This window comes from Cervus canadensis, chromosome 26 (assembly GCF_019320065.1).
Source record: "Cervus canadensis isolate Bull #8, Minnesota chromosome 26, ASM1932006v1, whole genome shotgun sequence".
Taxonomy (NCBI): Eukaryota; Metazoa; Chordata; class Mammalia; order Artiodactyla; family Cervidae; genus Cervus; species Cervus canadensis.
The window spans coordinates 25,842,462-25,860,942 of record NC_057411.1 but is presented as its reverse complement, the minus strand read 5'-3'; the positions used below and the strand labels follow the sequence as shown (position 1 = coordinate 25,860,942).

The window sequence follows — 18,481 nt, the reverse complement described above, 5'->3', positions numbered from 1 at the left end:
TTGGTTACTTTCTTTTTTTATTAATTTTTAAAATATTTACACTATTTTGAAAGGTTACGTTCCATTTACAGTTATTACAAAATATTGGTTATATTCCTCCTGTTATACAATATATCCTTGAGACTGTCTTACAGCCATGCTTACTTTTATCTTCTCCCTGTCATCTATTAACCAGCCATCTCAGAGCAAATTGTGACTTTTTGAGACAGAATGGAAAACATATCCAAAGTTTAATACAGTATGACTAGGTATTCTGGATAAATAAGAACTCTAGAAAGCCAAGATTTCAACTTCTGTTCTTCTTGGGAGATAAAAAGGTTTGACAGAAAATGAAAAAGATTAAGCAGCTGACCCACCATCTTCCAATATTTTCTGGACTATTTTCTTGATTCTGGGGGCTTCCGGATCCAGGCAGATTTTCTTCCCATTCTTCAGCGTGGCTCTGCAAGAGAGAGTAGAATTATCTGTGAGCATCCTGGCACATCATCAGAAGGGATCCAGCAGTGGTGGTAGGGATGGAGATGGAGGGCTTCCTTAGGGAGGCAATACTAGAGAAGCAGAGACTCACATTACTTCGACTTTGGCGCAGTGGGGTCCTGCCCTGTTGACCTCCAAACTTTGGATGTTACTGGGATGAATGCCAGAGGTGGTCTTCACACACAAGCAGCGAAGTTCAATATGTAGCAATCTCGCCTTACCGCTAACTAGGGCAGAAGATATGATTCTATTAGTGGTCATGATTATCTCCTAGATCTTAGCTATTGATGAGTACCTCCCTCACAAGGCCATTTGTGAATACGATCGACCTGTCACCCTTTACTAAAGCACCTAGCAGAATTCCTGGCACAGGTCAAGTGCCCACAAAGTACAGCGTCTCCATTTGTAATTATTCATATAGTGCCCTTCTCTAGTCCCAGGGGCACCAAGGCAGTCTCTCCCCCAGACACAGCTGCAGCAGAAGCAGCCTCAGGTTAGGAGAAGCAGAGAGTCTACTATTCACCTCTCCCTAAAGTTTCTCTTACGTTTTCCAGTGGTGGAGGGAACCAGCATCGTCAGAAGCAGTGACATCAGTAGCAACACCTGTAGGCCAGGAAGTGGGCTGGGCGCGGTATATGAGGAGGTGGCGTCAGGTCTGAGGCTCATGGTGGAAAAGACTTGAGTTAGAGCTGTTCCCAGGAGGGTGAACTGCTGCTCAGGAGTCTACAGCTAAGTGGTTTTCACAGTCGCCTGATGTCTTTTATACACCCTGCCTCAAGGCCAGTAAGGAGAAGAAGGATAGGGATGGGGGAAGTGAGGGTGTGTGGTAACACAAGTGTAAGAGTGGTCAACTTGTGCCCAACCCAGATAAATGCCAGGCAAGTCAAATTCCTGCTAAATTTCATTTGCTTCATCCCTGCACATGCTCGCTCCCCTTTTCTCAATATCCATCTGCCTTTCACATGTTTAGGCAAGAACTAGACTGAAATATTACATATATTTTCTTTGAATAATTATGTAATATGCCCTGCCTTTCCTATAATGCAATTTAGAGGCCTTATAGACATTTTAGCTGTATCTGAAAGCATAAATGTGTGGCCCTTGGAAGAGAGAGTTATCTTCCCTTTCCAGTTGCCAAGGAAAGCAGATGTTCCTATCTTGGTTGTTGATAAGTGCTGGGATTCGTTTGGAGTATGTGAATAAAATAGGAGCCAATTATCATCAAAACTTAACTTCATGTATTAGTTTATGGACTCCTTTCTGTCTTCCAAATGTATTATCTTTTACAATTTCATCCAGAAACTAGAAGCAAACTCATCCTCCTCTGTATTATAAAATAAACTACTTTTTACTTTTTTCTGTCATCTGAGTCCACTTTAGAAAATAAGACCCAATAGTTTTATTTTTCCTTTTATTATTAATCTAACAGAGAAATGTATGAAACAATTCACTGTAAAAGATTTATAAACTGCAGATAAAACATGCAAGTTCCTCTTCATCATTGCTCCACATTCTGGGTCTCCAATGGTAATGATTGGTAAAAATTTGGCATTAGTTTTCTATTCTATCTACATTTATATATACACATATCCATAGAACCACATATATAATACATAAAGATATACATATATAAAGAGAGATAGACATAGATCATTTTTTATACAAGTGGACTTATTATACAGCTTTTTTTCTTTAAAACTATGTCTTCAGCATCCTTTCATGTTACTTCAATGTCATTTTTCTCCATTCTTTTCAATGTCTGCATAATATCCTATAGATAGGCAATTGTCATCCAAACTTGTCCTACTGGCAACCTTGTAGGTGTTCCAGTTTTGCACTTATGGATTGCACTAAGATCTTTATTAAAGTCTCAAACTCTAATTAAGGGTCTTGATTTCAAACCCCACGTGATATGGACAAAGCCTGGCAGTTGTACAGAAGGAGGCCCCTATATCATATACTGGCTTTTGGTTTTGGGTTTTTTTTTTCCCAAGATTTTAAAAAATGACATTTCTTAAAAGTTCAGTTCAGTTCAGTCCCTCAGTTGTGCCTGACTCTTTTCGACCCCATAGATTGTAGCACGCAAGGCCTCCCTGTCCATCACCAACTCCTGGAGTTTACTCAAACTCATGTCCATTCAATCGGTGATGCCATCCAATTATCTCATCCTCTGTCGTCCCCTTCTCCTCCCACCTTCAATCTTTCACAGCATCAGGGTCTTTTCCAAAGAGTCAGTTCCTCCCATCAGGTAGCCAAAGTATTGGAGCTTCAGCTTCAGCTTCAGCATCAGTCCTTCCAGTGAATATTCAGGACTGATTTCCTTTAGGATGGACTGGTTGGATCTCCTTGCTGTCCAAGGGACTCTCAGGAGTTTTCTCCAACACCACAGTTAAAAAACATCAATTATTTGGCTCTGAGCTTTCTTTATGGCCCAACTCTCACATCCATACATGACTACTGGAAAAACCACAGCTTTGACTAGACAGACCTTCGTCGGCAAAGTAATGTCTCTGCTTTTTAATATGCTGTCTAATTTGGTCATGGCTTTTCTTCCAAGGAGCAAGCGTCTTTTAATTTCATTGCTGCAGGCACTATCTGCAGTGATTTTGGAGCCCAAGAAAATAAAGTTTCTCACTGTTTCCTTTCTTTCCCCATCTATTTGCTATGAAGTGATGGGACCGGATGCCGTGATTTTCATTTTTTGAATGTTGAGTTTTAAGCCAGCTTTTTTACTCTCTTCTTTTACTTTCATCAAGAGGCTCTTTAGTTCTTCTTCGCTTTCTGCCATAAGGGTGGTGTCATCTGCATATCTGAGGTTATTGATATTTCTTCCACCAATCTTGACTCCAGCTTGGGCTTCATCCAGCCCAGCATTTCTCATGATGTACTCTGCATATAAGTTAAATAAGCAGGGTGACAATATACAGTCTTGATGTACTCCTTTCCTGTTTTGGAACTAGTCTGTTGTTCCATGTACAGTTCTAACTGTTGCTTCTTGACTTTCATATAGATTTCTCAGGAGGCAGGTCAGGTGGTCTGGTATTCCCATCTCTTTAAGAATTTTATACAGTTTGTTGTGATCCACACAGTCAAAGTATTTAGCGTAGTCAATGAAGCAGAAGTAAATGTTTTTCTGGAACTCTCTTGCTTTTTTGATGATCCAACAGATGTTGGCAATTTGATCTTGTTCCTCTGACTTTTCTAAATCCAGCTTGAACACCTGGAAGTTCACAGTTCCCGTACTGCTGAAGCCTGGCTTGGAGAATTTTGAATATTACTTTGCTAGTCTGTGAGATGAGTGCAGTTGTGTGGTAGTCTGAGCATTCTTTGGCATTGCCTTTCTTTGCGATTGGAAAGAATATTGACCTTTTCCAGTCCTGTGGCCACTGCTGAGTTTTCCAAGTTTGCTGGCACATTGAGTGCACCACTTTCACAGCATCGTCTTTTAGGATTCAAAATAGCTCAACTGAAATTCCATCACCTCCACTAGCTTTGTTCATAGTGATGCTTCCTGAGGCCCACTTGGCTTTGCATTCCAGGATGCCTGGCTCTAGATGAGTGATCACTCCATCATGGTTATCTGGGTCATGAAGATCTTTTTTGTATAGTTCTTCTGTGTATTCTTGCCACCTCTTCTTAATATCTTCTGCTTCTGTTAGGTCCACACATTTCTTAAAAGTTAACATGTGCATAAGAGGAAACTGAAAAACACAAGCCATAATCACAAGCAGTTTACCATTTGATACTAAGTATCCATTTTTATGTAAATAAGATCATGCAGTTATGTATCATCCTTTCTCACACGTCATGAATACTTACCCACTTTCACTATCCCACAGCTATGTGAGTATTTTGATAGCCAAGAATATACTATACCAGCTCAATGCAAGAAAAAATAATGTAATCCTGCCTTGGCAACAAATATTTCATAAGAGACAAAAATGGCAACAGCTCTCTAGATAAAGATATTGGTAGCGTTATGATTAAAACACTACATTCCCTTAGTGCTCGATTAAAAATGGGACATAGAGCAACAGAGTACACGAAGTATAATGCTTCTAAGAGGATTCATTATCCAAGCTAAACTATTAAAGTATTAGCGAGGAAGTATGTTTCCATTGAATTTCTTAACAAAATGTTCCTGTGATACAGCCTAGATATGTACATGCATCAGTGGTTATCATCTAAATACAAGTATGACACACCCATATACATCCCTCCTTTTATACTTCCTAATGCTCATCTGCTGCCAACCTAATGAACAAGTCCTGACGTATATTTCTCAGAGATGGTTTAACCATTCCGTATCCAAGATGATTTATTTTTATCAATTATAGCAACAGTATTTGGACTTCCCTGGTGGCCCAGAGGTTAAGATTCTGCTCTCCAAACGTAGGGGCCAAGGGTTCAATCCCTGGTCAAGGAAGATCTTGCATGCCTCATGGCATCCCAAATATATATATATATTTATATTTATATGTATATATACGTGGGCTTCCCGGGTGGCGCTAGTGGTAAAGAATCTGCCTGCCAATGCAGGAGGTGTAACAGACAGGGGTTCAATCCCTGGGTCAGGAAGATCCCCTGGAGGAGGGCATGGCAACCCACTCCAGTATTCTTTCCTGGAGATTCACCATAGGCAGTGGAGCCTGGCAGGCTACAATCTATGGGGGTCCAACAGAGTCGGACATGACTAAAGCAACTTAACATGTGTGTGTGTATATATATACATACATACATACATATATATATATATATATATGAAGTGAAAGTCACTCAGTCATGTCCAATTCTTTGTGATCCCATGAACTATACAGTCCATGAAATTCTCCAGGCCAGAATACTGGGGTGGGAAGCCATTCCCTCCTTCAGGGGATCTTTCCCACCCTGGGATCAAACCCAGGTCTTCTGCATTGCAGGTGATTCTTTACCAGCTGAGCTACCAGGGAAGCCTATATATATGTATATATAATATACATTATATATATAATTATACATTATATATAATATACATTATATATTTAATATATATAAATATATATACATATATATTTTGTTGTTTAGTCGCTGAATTGTGTCTGACTCTGTGACCACATGGACTGCAGCCCACCAGGCTCCTCTGTCCATGGTAATTCTACAGGCAAGAAACAAAGATATTTACAAATTGGTTAATTCATTAGCTCTACTTTTTATCATACACTGTCACCTCAGGACATCTAAAAATCTTAGTTGTTGCAAAATAATGAACCTTGTCCACAATAAACATAGGTACTTTACAAAAATGAACATATGTATCTACGGTTACAACCTAAAACTGTCTTCAAGATATGGAAACGTTAGCCAGGAGCCCTTCCCTTCACCTTTTCTCTTACCCCTCCTCCAGCATTCTGGGGGACAGCACTACATCTAGCTCCAAGAGGTGATTAACAGAGACACTCCCAGAAAACTTGGGCTTCCCTGGTAACTCAGCTGGTAAAGAATTTGCCTGCAGTGCAGGAGACCCTGGTTCAATTCCTGGGTCAGGAAGATCCCCTGGAGAAGGGCATGGCTATCCACTTCTGTATTCTGACCTGGAGAATTCCATGGACTGTATAGTCCATGGGGTTACAAAGAGTCAGACATGACTGAGTGGCTTTCACTTTCACTCCCAGAAAACACAGTCCTTCCTAGAAACTAAGGGAAAGGTATCAGTTAAGGGGTTATTTTACTACCTCTGCTTTTAATATGCTTTGGGCATTAGGGCTTACTTATTTTTTAATTCACAGTAGCATTAACTAAAACGCACAAGTAGAACAGTGATTACATAATCTGAATGTGTGTGACTCGTGAGCACTGACTGACCCTTCTCTATCCACTTTTGAATGCAGAGGCATGTGGAAGATTTCTTTGAATGCCTCATGTATCCTGCCTGTAGTGTGTAGGATAATGCAATGTACAGTAGGTCATAGCTAAACAGCGTTAGTGAATAAATCAACTATTCTCATTAAAGGAAAGTTTCTCTTTCCTTTCTAATCATTCACAATTCTCAAACTAGACTTCACATGAACCCAAAGTGCAAGTGGTATAAAAAAGTGATTTGGGAGGCTGGGAAGAAAGGATGGGCCCCCAGACACAGGTCATCTTCCTCTTACAGCTTTGTAGAAATCTTACACAATATTCAAGCTTCCTATTTTCCTTTTTGCTTATTTATTTATACTTTCAAAATTCTAGAAGAAACTCTTAAAATGTTAAGTGTATAAGATTACCTTTTATCATAAGAATGACTGTGTAAATAATTTTTCCAACTTTTAAAAAAAATTTTAAGTCATTTTTTCCTGTTTATCAGTTCCTGACTATGTCTACTTAAAGTTCTTAGTTCCTGCTTTACAATGTATTCCTTATTTTTCTCCACCCTAATAGTTTTCGTCTTATAACTTGCAGTCTAGATGTAGAACATATTAAATTAACATGATTTCCCCCCTTTCCAACCCCAAAATTCATAGTCTAGCAGGTAAACTCAAGGAAAATCTTAAACTGAAAATAAGTATTCTTCTAAGAGGGACCATGTGAAGGAATTACAGAGAGAATTTCAACAGGAAACAGGACCAGGGGAATGAATTTCCTTCTAGTTCTTCCTGAGTGATGACTGCATAACCTTTCCCCATTATTGTGATTAAAATGTTGCAATATCCACAAATACTGTGAATTAAAAATAAACACAAAGCAACAGAGAACACAGAGTATAATGCTTCTAAGAGGATTCATTATCCGATCTAAACTGTTAAAGCACCAGCAAGGAAGTATGTTTTCAATGAATTACTTAACAATGTATTTCTATAGTACAGTCAAGAGAGGCTCACGCATCAATGTGTCTGCAGTGACTCACAAATCAGATCTATCTGTATTCAAATGTAAATTCAAAACCATTTCCAGAGTAAGACATAAAAGGTTTTGGCATTATTCATAATCTCTCTTTTGCTGTCCTTCTCACCTCTTCCCTCTACAACACATGCTGTTTACTCTTCTTATTAGCTTTAGTGTTTCCCTGTTGGCTCAGAGGGTAAAGAGTCTGCCTGAAGTACGGGATATCTGGATTTGATCCCTGGGTAGGGAAGATCCCCTAAAGGAGGAAATGGCAACTCACTCCAGTATTCTTGCCTGGAGAATCCCATGGATGGAGGAGCCTGGTGGGCTATGGTTCCTGGGGTCGCAAAGAGTCAGACACAACTGAGCGACTTCATTTTCTTTTTTTCTTTTCCCCCTCTTACAGATACTAACCACATTTCCTTCCTGGTTCACTTCGATTAGTCACAAGTTCCTAATCCTTTGGGGGAAACTATATGGAATGTCTTCTGAGCTAACAATGCGGCTTAAGTTAGTTGACACCAGGAAAGAGGTAGCACGTAGCAGAGGATCATCAACTCATTGTCGTAATCAACAAGTGTATTTTGTCACAAAAGACACATCGTCAGCAAGGTTTGTGAGGCAGGATGAACATATTTCTTGAGTCACTAATATTTCACAAGGGTATTAGTCAGTGTTTGAGGTAAAATGCTCTTTGCTAGTTTTCATTTATTCAATAAATATTAAGTATCTGCTATGTGCCAGGCAAAAAGTGAGATCTCAAATATTTGTGCAAAGCAATGGGATGTAAATACTAATTTACTACTACTACTATACACTCCTACTGCTATTATTGCTAACTGTCCTTACTGTCGTGTGCATAACTTTTTTGATTTCCATGAAGAGAAACATAATACTGACACTAATAAGTGGACTGTACAGAAATGGGTAAAAAAATATTTTAAATCAGTTGTTTAAGCAAAAGAAATTAGCTTATACAAAGTTACAATTTAAAAGAATGCCAGAAAATTAGTGTCAGAGGTTCTTGTGTTTAAAAATAACTTGACAGCTTTTTATGAAACTTACTTTGTCACCCTGGTTTTTTTTTTGTGTGTGTGTGTGTGTGTGGTAAACTTACTTTATCTCTTTTTCCTTTAAGTCATTGCATTATAAATAGCAGTGTCATTCAGGAAATTAGCAAGCTTTCTAGGACTCAAAACAGAACTTATCTGTTAGCTATTTTGAAAGAAAGTATCTAAAGGCACTGGAGGACTATTAGCCTTTAAAATTAAGATGTATGTTAATTCTGCTTTATGTAGACTGTTTTAAACTGACATCTCCCAAGTATGAAGGGAATAAGCTACCACCTACAAATTAGTAATCAAACAATTGATACAGAAGATCCTAGAAATGATAAAATGGAGAGTCAGTCTGTTAAAGCACTTTAATCAATAAGTTGAAATACTAGCCAACAAAATATTTCCTATAAGTGCTGAAATCTAATATGTTTTCTGTATAACTTTAAGTGGACAAAAGTGATCCAGACTTCAAATGTCGTTGTTTTAGTCAACTAAGTTAGGTCCAACTCTTTTGCAACCGCATGGACTATAGCTTAACGGCTCCTCTGTCCATGGGATTTTCCAGGCAAGAATACTACAGTGGGTTGCCATTTCCTTCTCCAGGGGATCTTCCTAGCCCAGGGATCAAACCCACATCTCCTACACTGGCAGGTGGATTTTTTTTTTAACCACTGAACCACCAGGGAAGCCTTGACTTCAAATACTCTGGCACTAGTTTAATTGAGGCTATATCCTACCCAGAGGTGGTGAGGCATGGGGTAGGAGGGGAGGGTGAAGAAGTTGGGGGCAGAATATCTTCCTGGGTGCTATTACACAAGAACATTGCAAAGTTCTGGGGGCATGTGGATTTTTAATGATGTTGATTGCTGCCATTTATTGAACATTAGATGCATGATGATCATTTTCCAATCCTCTTTTGCTGCATAACCAGCCATTCGCAAACTTAGTGGCTTACCACAAGTCGGGCATTTCTGATAATGCTGTGTGCTAATGAGAGGTCAAAGAGCTAACTCATTGGAAAAGAACCTGCTGCTGGGAAAGACTGTGGAAGAAAGAGAGAAAGACAAAAGATGCTGGGAAAGACAAAAGAGGAAGGGGGTGGCAGAGGATAAGATGGTTAGATAGCATCACTAACTCAATGGCTTCCCAGGTGGTGCAGTTGGTAAAGACTCTGCCTGCTCAGTGCAGGAGACACAGAGATGTGGGTTCAATCCCTTGGTTGGGAAGATCCCCTGGAGGAAGATGGCAACCCAATCCAGTATTTTTACCTGAAAAATCCAATGGACAGAGGAACCTGGCAAGCTACAGTCCATAGCATTGCAGAGCCTGACACGATGGCGCATGCATGCATGCTACACCAACTCGATGGACGTGAACTTGAGCAAAGTCCAGGAGATTAGTGGAGGACAGCAAAACCTGGAACGCTTCAGTCCATGGGATCCAGAGTCTGACATGACCTAGGGACTGAACAACAACAATAAGAAGTGCTTCTGCTTTCATCTTGCCTGAGTACACTTGAGTGGGGGTGGTCAGAGAGCAACCGGAAGGGCTGAAAAGTCCAAAATGGCCTCATTCACCTGGGAGGTGGTTCGTCCTGGCGACTGACTGACATTTCTGCTTCAGCACCTGGGTCTTCCTGTTTCTCCTCCTATAAGTAGTATCATGATATTTCTCGGGAAGAAATGAAGGAAGAAGGAGGGAAGGGGGCAGGAGAAAGGAGAGAAGAGAAGAGTAGGAAAGGGAGAGGAAGGAGAGACAAGGAAATAAAAGACAAGAATGCAACTTCCTTGGTGGAATCCACCTTCCAATGCAGGGAACTTGAGTTCAATTCCTGATGGAGGAGTTAGGAGCCCAGATGCCAAGGGATAACTAAGCCCACATGCTGGAACTACTGAGTCCGTGTGTTTCAACAAGAGAAGCCAGTGCACCTCAGGGAAGACCCAGCACAGCCAAAAAACAAAGAAAAAGGACAAGAGCCTTCCACTCTCCTCCCCTTCCCATTCCCTCTCCTTTCACCTCCTCCTGCTGCTCCTTCCTCATAAAGTACCTCCAGCATGCCTTTTCAGGATCCTCTGAATGGCGCACCATGGCTTTTTTCCATATCTGTGGCAGCTCCAGATAGCACTGAACAAACATCGTCTCTGGGTTCATCTCACCACCTGAGTGCATTGTCTTGCCTAAAGCTATGGCCACTCGCCGCAGGTAGCCCACACCAAATGGCTGGCCAATGGGGGGATTCAGCAGTCTGTCTTCCTGCCACAATTCAGAATAACTCTACAAGGCCATTCCAGCTCCAGAACTTCTCATAAGCCCCCCCCTGAATCTTCTGTTACAGCAGCAGTTCTCCATCTACCCACTGCTGCTTCCTTACTTCCTGAGATATGTTAATTTTTAGAGCAGTCTTCAATACATTTCCTGCAGGCAGATCTCCTCTCAGAGTTTGATTCTAGGCAATGCCACCTAAGATGCTACTTTTCTCTTTAAAAAAATCTAGTTCCTTTTCACGCAACTTTCAAGAGAAGCTTTGTCAGAGAAAACAGGATCTTTGCTGCCAAAGGACTTTAACTAAGTTTGAGAGTTTCTCATCTTCGTAATCCTGGTATCATAAGGATCCCGTACAAGGTCTGGTATGAAACAAGATTATCCATAAATGTCAATACTGATGTTTCATTGATTTGTCAATGATAAACATGGATAAACATTCACTACGGATGAATGCTTATAGAAGGGAAATACATCATACATTTTTTTAATGTCACATCATTGACAGAAAATATGTAGCATTGTTTTCAGAGGCTTTCTGAGAAAGACTGGTGGGGAAAAAAAATTCTTAGAAGCACTAAAAATTAATAATTCACACACAGGTAGAAAGAATAGCAATAAATATGAAAAAAAAATTAAAAATTGAGCTTTCAGTTTTCTCATTTAAAGAGGAATTTGAATTAGGAGACTTGAGAAAGGAACTAATATTTATCAAAAAACTACTTTGTTCCAGGTTAGTCTTTATTGCCTGAGAGATAGATATTATTGTACTGATTTTACAGATGAGAAGACTGAGGGCTGCAGAGGTTAAATAAATTGCCAAAGTCACATAGCTAAAAATACAAACTAGACTTGAGATGCAATTGTTTTGACTTTGCTCTTCATCACAAACTACAAAGAAATATCAGTGGTCCTCTTACTGGGAGTGAATCAAATCAACTATTTTTCTCTTTGTCAAACCTGAGAAGTGGGTCAGAAATAATCATCATACATTTCTGTGGTAGTGGAAACACATCCATTAAGAAAATGGATTTTTCAGAGGGTGGGGGATGTTCTTCCAATTTCTCAATATTTAAGAAATTGGAATCTATAGGCTTTATAGAAGCAAAGTTTTGAAACTAAACTCTTTTTATGTGTCATTATTTCACTCTACATATTTGAAGTATGAGCAATCCTTCTCAGGGATATATTATTAATTTTGCTGACTAAAAGCCACGAAGGACCATCAGTCAAAATCAGAATCACATGAGTGCTGCTTGTCTTCCGTGACTTAGTCAGTGAAGCAAGTTGAAATCCCCAGATGTTTCTGCTGCCTGGTAAATTTCTCAGTTTGTAACATCCAGGAAAGAGTTAGAAGTTATGAACAACATGAGAATTAACCACAACAATTCTTTTCCTTATGCAAGAATTAAAACTATGATAGAAAAACTAAACTACTAGTCATATTTTATCATAGATCTTGTCATATCTTCAGGAATTGAAGGATTATGTGAATGTGACACACCCAGAGGCAAACAAGAAAATCTGGTAGAATGAAGAGCATTGATTGTACACTGAAAATTGTCTGGATTGGGGGAGTAACATACAGTACATTTTAGCTGAGCGTTTGTTCAATTCCCAGTGATTTCATATATGAAAGTGAATTTCAGAGGGATAACAGAGTGAACACAGTATGTAGAGACTTGGAGGAAAATATAAGGTATATCCTTGGAAGACGTATATGAGATTAATTTCCCCTGGATCTGTTCCAGTATTCTTGCCTGGAGAATCCAATGGACAGAGGAGCCTGGAGGGCTCTAGTCCACAGGATTGCAAAGAGTCGGACGCGACTAAGCGACTTAGCATGTGCACATGTTGTTTTTGATTTTGTTAGTGTCTTTGATTGTCTTTGTCTTTGATTTTGCTGGTGGCAGGATCAATAGTAGCAGCAGGGTTGATGAGTAGCAGCTGTCACTGAGGTTCTTGTGTAGATTATACTTTGGTAATACACTGTGATCAATTTTATTTGTAGAATGGCCAGTTACGGCATGCCCATAACAAATACAACTTCAAGAACATTGCAATGAGGTGTTAGTCTATGATCTATAAAGCAAACTAAACTTTTAAATCTTGCTTCTGGGGAAAAAAGGTCTTGAATTATGATAAAGAAATAATTAGTAATGTTTATTTCTTCACGTAGCTTGTGTTTTATCCATTCAAAAGGCATTTAAAACACTTTCATTGGCCATTATCAAGCACCTAATGAGTATTTTGGAGCTGATATAATAAATGAGGGATTGTTTAAAACACTGAAATTTATAATTCGAACTTTTATAGTAACTTGGTTTGAGTTTTTAGCGTTTCCTTAGGATAACAATATAATTCATGGGTTCAAAGGAAAAAAATGCTATTTGAGAGAGCAATAAAATACTACAGAAATTTAATTTTTTTTTAATTTGAGGTATTTTGTACATTTTTATATTGCTGAAAAAAATGTCAGCAAACTCATTTCTTTGAATCTACTCTAGGTGCTATCATATCTTTGTATCTCTGCGTGTCTCTTACAGACACTCTCTCTATTGTATAGATACATTCATATGTAATCATAGAACATCTGTTAATCTAATTGATATTGTATATATGTGGAAAGAGATGAAAAGATATAGAATTACTTAGGTGAAATATGGGTATGTTAGTAATATATTAGTATACACTATTAAATGTACATACATGTTAATGTAAGCATATATAACAAATTAATCCAATTGGAGTTTGTGTGTATGTATACTAATCGGATCAGTTGCTCTCCTTTTGTTTTCTTGCTTTTCCCCAGAATGAGCTATTTATGTTAAATTGCTATTTCAATACCAGTGAGACAGTGGGATTTGCTTAGGTCACTAACCTGTTTAAGCCCTATGTGTTACTATGTGTTAATCACTGTCTTAAGAACAGAAGTGAATATGATAAATATAGTCCTCCCCTTATGAAGTTTACAGTGAAGTTGGAATAGACACTAAATAAATGACCACATGTGCATAGTCTCCATAGGCTCTACAGTCATGTTGGTGACAAAATGTTATGAAGGAAAAGAACAGTCATATGACAGGATATAATCTAGTGAGACAGAAGGGTCAGAGAGGCCGTAAGGGACAGGTAAACTGCCTTTGCAAGAAGGATGGGAGTTCGTCAGGTGAAAGGGAGGGTTCTGTGTAGGTTGCAGGGACTATGCTTACCAAATCTCTTGTTGGATTATACGTAGACAAGAAAGGAAAAAGGGTAAAGGAATTATAATTTATTCAGCATTTACAATGAGCCAGGTAATTGATTTTAGAATACTATCTACAACCTGAGTTTCAAGATAACTTAATTAAGTCAATCTGTATCAGGTATTGAAGATATAGAGATGAATGAAATGTGGCAGATGCTCTGGGAGAACTCTAGTAGAGTAGGGTAAAAATCCTTTTAAGCTACTAAAAGCAATGCAATATTGACTATTCCCGTGAATTCAAATACTTAGAAGACACTATGGGAACATCAAAATGGAAACCATAAATTCTGCTGGTAGTACCAAGGAAAACTTCATGAAGGAAGTATTGTTTGAATAGAGCGTTGAAGGGTGAATAAGCTTCCTTCCATAGACAGAAAAATATGAAGGCCTTTCCAGATAGAGGTCCTACCAAAGTCATAGACCTGGAAGGAACATGCCCAATAGGGAAACTAAATTCTTGACTGCAATTATGCTATGGAAAAATGACTTTGAAGTAGTAATCAGGAGTCATAAGACAGAACCTGATTTGTCATGCTTTGAACTTGTATTTCATGTTTAGGAAATAGGGAGTCAGTAATGGATTTAAGGTAAGGAAGTCTTACATATTTGTGTTTTCTAAAGAGCCCAAAAGTTGTTGGTGCTGTGAAGGAGGAACTGGAAGGGAAGTGAGCTTGGAGATAGGTTGAACTAACACAAGGGCATTGGGAAATGAGGATCCTGTCTGCTAGTTAGAGAGGAGCATGGTTAATTTTTACAATTTGGTAATGTAGAACTGGGAACTTCCCCAGTAGCTTAGCAGGTAAAGAATCCACCTGCAAGGCAGGAGACACAGGAGATGCAGGTTTGATCCCTGGGTTGGGACAACCCTTGGAGGAGGGCATGGCAACCACTCCAGTATTCTTGCCTGGAGAATCCCACGGACAGAGAAGCCTGGCAGGCTATAGTCCAAAGGGTCTCAAAAAGTCAGACATGACTGAAGTGACTTAGCAAGCACAAGTGCAATGTAGATTAAGGAGAAATGACATTTCTGTAACAGTACAATAAACTATGAACTTGAGTAAATTTTATAAATCTTTTATTTTATTTTTCCAAAGAACAAAAGAAGCACTATAAACCATTGAGATACATTTAAAAGTAGAATTTTAACATAGTAATTGTGATGCATATGTAATTCTTTATAGCAAAATGGTCAAACACTTAAAAAATACAGTATATGTGTCTGCAAATTTTAGCAAGACTGTGCATTTTTTAAAAATTACATAATGAGTTTATATTCAAAGATCTTGAATATGCTTTTAGAACTTTCAAAGTACAGATCATTGTTAAGATTGCCTTTACTCTTAAAAAAACTAAAGGGATGTATTTCTATAAAAACTAGAAATAAGGAATTTACCTAGTTCCTAGCTTCTTTATTAATCCAAAATACATACTTAGTGGCTAGAAATATAATACTCCTAATAAAATAGCTAATAAATACCATATAAAATCAAAGGTTTAATGAGTCAGTCATGACATTATGCCATACTAGGAAGACATCAAATGTCTAAATTTATAGAAAAAGAATATATTAGTCCTTATAGAACTCATATATTTAGAAATTCTAAATAAGGAAATATATTCTACACAGATAACTGTATAACACTCAGATTTCTAATGCAGTATAACTTAAATATCTTCCAAGGGTCAAGAGTAAGAAAATTCTCTAACATATTCCCCAAAAAACAATACTAAAGTAGTTCCTATTTCATAAGAGAGTGAGGCTAACAGTTTATCTCCATATACAGCATTCCAATGAAATTCCATTCACTCTCACACAGCTTTTCCTATGGCAGTATAAGAACTACATTCTAGAAATAACAGTAGTCACCTTGAAAGGATTAACAATCAGTGATTCCTTGATGCACAATTTAGTCACTCTGAAAGATTTCAATAGCATAGCAGTTAAAATAACAGCAAAAAGGAGCAGGAAATACTATGCTAAACAGGTCATAAACTGAGCAGAAAGTTGCAAGGACAAGCATAGATTCCCTCTTCCTTTCTCTCTTTCACAGTGGGGAATTTGTACAGAAACCTAACTCATTGGAGAAAATGAGCCCTTGCTCCTTGTCTTCTTCAGTGGGTTCAGAGGTCCCCAGAAAATTCTGCTGAAGAACTGGGCGATTTTTCCAATGCATGGCCCTTTTAATTGTTCTTTCCACTGTTGAAAAAAGAATTTTATCAGTTTAACCAAATTTCCACACACCTGTCTACCCCAACTTGTTTTCAAAACAGGGTTTAGGATCAATAAAAAAGCAGAGGGTAGAGTCCTTAACAAACAAAATACATCTCAGTAATGAGTTCTGTGCAACCTCCTAGGCAATTCATGTTGAGATGCATGATAAGAGTTTTCCCAGGACTTTTGAGAACAACTTTCCCTTCTTCTCCGGAACATCCTTTTTACTTTCAACATGGTCTGGAATGTGGTCGCCAAATCTCAGACAGACTATAAGGACTTTGAGAAATCCACACTCCAAGAGATTAAGAAACCAGAAAGAGCAAAGTGACAGATACCTGTCCAATATTTTCTGGACGATCTTCTTGATCAAAGGAGCTTCTGGGTCCAGACAGACTTCCCTTCCATTCTTCAAGGTGGCTCTGCAGAGAGAAAACGAGGATGCGCCCATGAACGTGGGGGCTGAAGACTAAGGCGGGGGCTGGGGTGGGGGGAAACCTTCCCTCTTGCCAAGGTCAGGGTGGACAGCGCCGCGCCCCAGGACTTACACCACTTCCACCTTGGAGCACTGCGGTCCCGCGGCCATCACCTGCAGATCACTGACCATTTTGGGATGAATTCCCGGTGTGGTGGTTAAACACACACAACGCAGCTCTCTCACAACGGCCGCGACAGGACCGGCTGGGGTAAAAGAGACACCGTTATAGGGCAGGTTGCTGGGGGAGCTCTTCCCCAGCCCGCCCGCCCGGGACGCCGCTCCGCTCCGCCCGCCGGGCGCGCTCGGCTGGTCTGGCGCTCTCACCGCTGGCGAGGGGCCCGGGCGGCGTCAGCAGCAGCAGCGCCAGCAGCGCGCACAAGGCGCCCGAGGGGCCGGGAAGGCGGGCGGCGCGGCTGGAGAGCAGTCTCATCGCGGCGAAGGGAGGCCTGCAGAGGGTTCCGAAGGAGGCAGAAGGCGCGGGATTCGAAGCTCCGGAGCGCTGGTGACTGCCTCGGGTCTTCAGCATCCCTTTTATCTGCCCTGGCCCCTTCCCCCAGGCAGGAAACTCAATCTTTAGGATGCTTGGGAAATTCCCTGATCTAAGGGGGGGCGGGGAGAGGGGGCCGGGTGGAGGGGGGCTGGAGGAGCGGGGTTTGAGGAGGCTGGTTGGGAGGAGCAGCTCGCCGTGGATCTGTGAGGTCGCCCAGCGCTGGCCTGAGTGGATGCTGCTTTCGCTGGAAGTAGGAAGCAATCCTGCGGAGATTTTGTCCACCCGGGCCAGCCAGGGCTAGCGAAAGCCAGCCTCTCCTGGGTGACAGGTGTCTTTTCAGAGATGCCCCTCGTCTTCATCTTAACAGAAAGACTAGGCGCAAAGTAAGCCGCTGGAAGGGTTCTTTGGGGGGAGAGAGGGGTTGTTTTTGTTTTGTTTTGTTTTGTTTTTCTTTCTTTCTTTCTTTCTTTTTTTTAAAATTAATTTGGCTCTGTCCCGGGCCAGGAGGGTGGGGGGACGGACATGTGGTATCTCTGTTCCCCGACCAGGGATCCAATCGCAACCCTGCATTGGGACCATAGAGTCTTAACCACTGAGCCTGCAGGGAAGTCCCTAGCTGGGAGGTTAGATTTTAGAAACTTTTCTGAACTCTTTTCTAATTATTATTATAACTGTAATAATTATTACTATTCAGTAAATGTAAGCTGTGACTCAAACTACACCAAACTGAAAAACCTTTCACTCCTGCTTGCCGGCAAACCATTCTAGCTTCCTCAGATTAGTTTACAATTCTCTGGACTTCAGCCAGCAGTTAGAAGCCAAGATAAGATGATGAAAGTATCTGTGCTCCCACTTGAAGTCAGTGGAAGGAATAGGCTGCAAAAAGCAAGTCCACTTTCTGGGAATTCTATTCATCGTTTTGCAAACATGCGTGTCAAGGTGGTTTAACAAAAAGCATCAAAAAATCACCCACCGAATTGCTCTGGGAAAAAATGCCTTGCTTTCAACAGTTCAATACACTATGGAATTGGAAGACTATGGTCTTGGTTGGGGGTGGGATGAGTGCAGACTACAGCAACGCCCCAGAGCCCATCCTCTTGGGATGGCTCCAGATGTATAATTGACCCAGTTTGGAGAAGCCCTGGAGCCTGATGAGTTTAAGGGGCTCATCTGGAAGTTTGGTTCTAGGGATCTGAATCAGTTTGGCAGCAAGAAGGCACCCCACTCACTTCACTCAACCAACTTCACGGGATGGGAGGATGACTCACACCACAGGCTTCTGGAACCATCCAGCTTCATAATCAGTGGTGTAACCAAGCCTGTTTCCACAATCCTGTTCTAGTCCCAGTGAGCCTACAGCTGCTCCCTGAAGCTGTGGGTGAGGTAGCTTTTTATCTCCTCTGTGGAAGCAGTT

General features: G+C 40.2%; 2 protein-coding genes across 2 annotated transcripts; both read right to left on the bottom strand.

Moving 5' to 3' along the window:
- On the bottom strand, window positions 1-1,221 carry LOC122428213 (platelet basic protein-like). Its single transcript, XM_043448053.1, has 3 exons — window positions 1,023-1,221; window positions 569-704; window positions 1-442 (listed from the first exon to the last, which is right to left on the bottom strand). The coding sequence occupies exons 1-3, from the start codon at window positions 1,141-1,143 to the stop codon at window positions 340-342; spliced, it is 360 nt and encodes a 119-aa protein (XP_043303988.1). The 5' UTR covers window positions 1,144-1,221; the 3' UTR covers window positions 1-339.
- A 13,724-nt stretch (window positions 1,222-14,945) lies between these two features.
- Window positions 14,946-17,188, bottom strand: LOC122428458 (C-X-C motif chemokine 6). The gene is made up of 4 exons (XM_043448493.1): window positions 16,902-17,188; window positions 16,648-16,780; window positions 16,438-16,521; window positions 14,946-16,084 (listed from the first exon to the last, which is right to left on the bottom strand). Exons 1-4 carry the CDS (start codon window positions 17,101-17,103, stop codon window positions 16,069-16,071), a joined length of 435 nt encoding a protein of 144 aa, XP_043304428.1. The 5' UTR covers window positions 17,104-17,188; the 3' UTR covers window positions 14,946-16,068.
- Between the last annotated feature and the right edge of the window lie 1,293 nt (window positions 17,189-18,481).

What these genes read in the sequence shown, in the direction of transcription:
- LOC122428213 (XM_043448053.1), bottom strand. Translation starts at nt 1,143, where the DNA reads ATGAGCCTCAGACCTGACGCCACCTCCTCATATACCGCGCCCAGCCCA. An exon ending in TCCCTCCACCACTGGAAAAC is followed by an intron (nt 705 to 1,022) that starts GTAAGAGAAACT and finishes CTTCTGCCCTAG; the next exon opens with TTAGCGGTAAGGCGAGATTG. An exon ending in TGCGCCAAAGTCGAAGTAAT is followed by an intron (nt 443 to 568) that starts GTGAGTCTCTGC and finishes TCTCTCTTGCAG; the next exon opens with AGCCACGCTGAAGAATGGGA.
- LOC122428458 (XM_043448493.1), bottom strand. Translation starts at nt 17,103, where the DNA reads ATGCTGAAGACCCGAGGCAGTCACCAGCGCTCCGGAGCTTCGAATCCC. An exon ending in GCCCGGGCCCCTCGCCAGCG is followed by an intron (nt 16,781 to 16,901) that starts GTGAGAGCGCCA and finishes CTTTTACCCCAG; the next exon opens with CCGGTCCTGTCGCGGCCGTT. An exon ending in TGCTCCAAGGTGGAAGTGGT is followed by an intron (nt 16,522 to 16,647) that starts GTAAGTCCTGGG and finishes TTCTCTCTGCAG; the next exon opens with AGCCACCTTGAAGAATGGAA.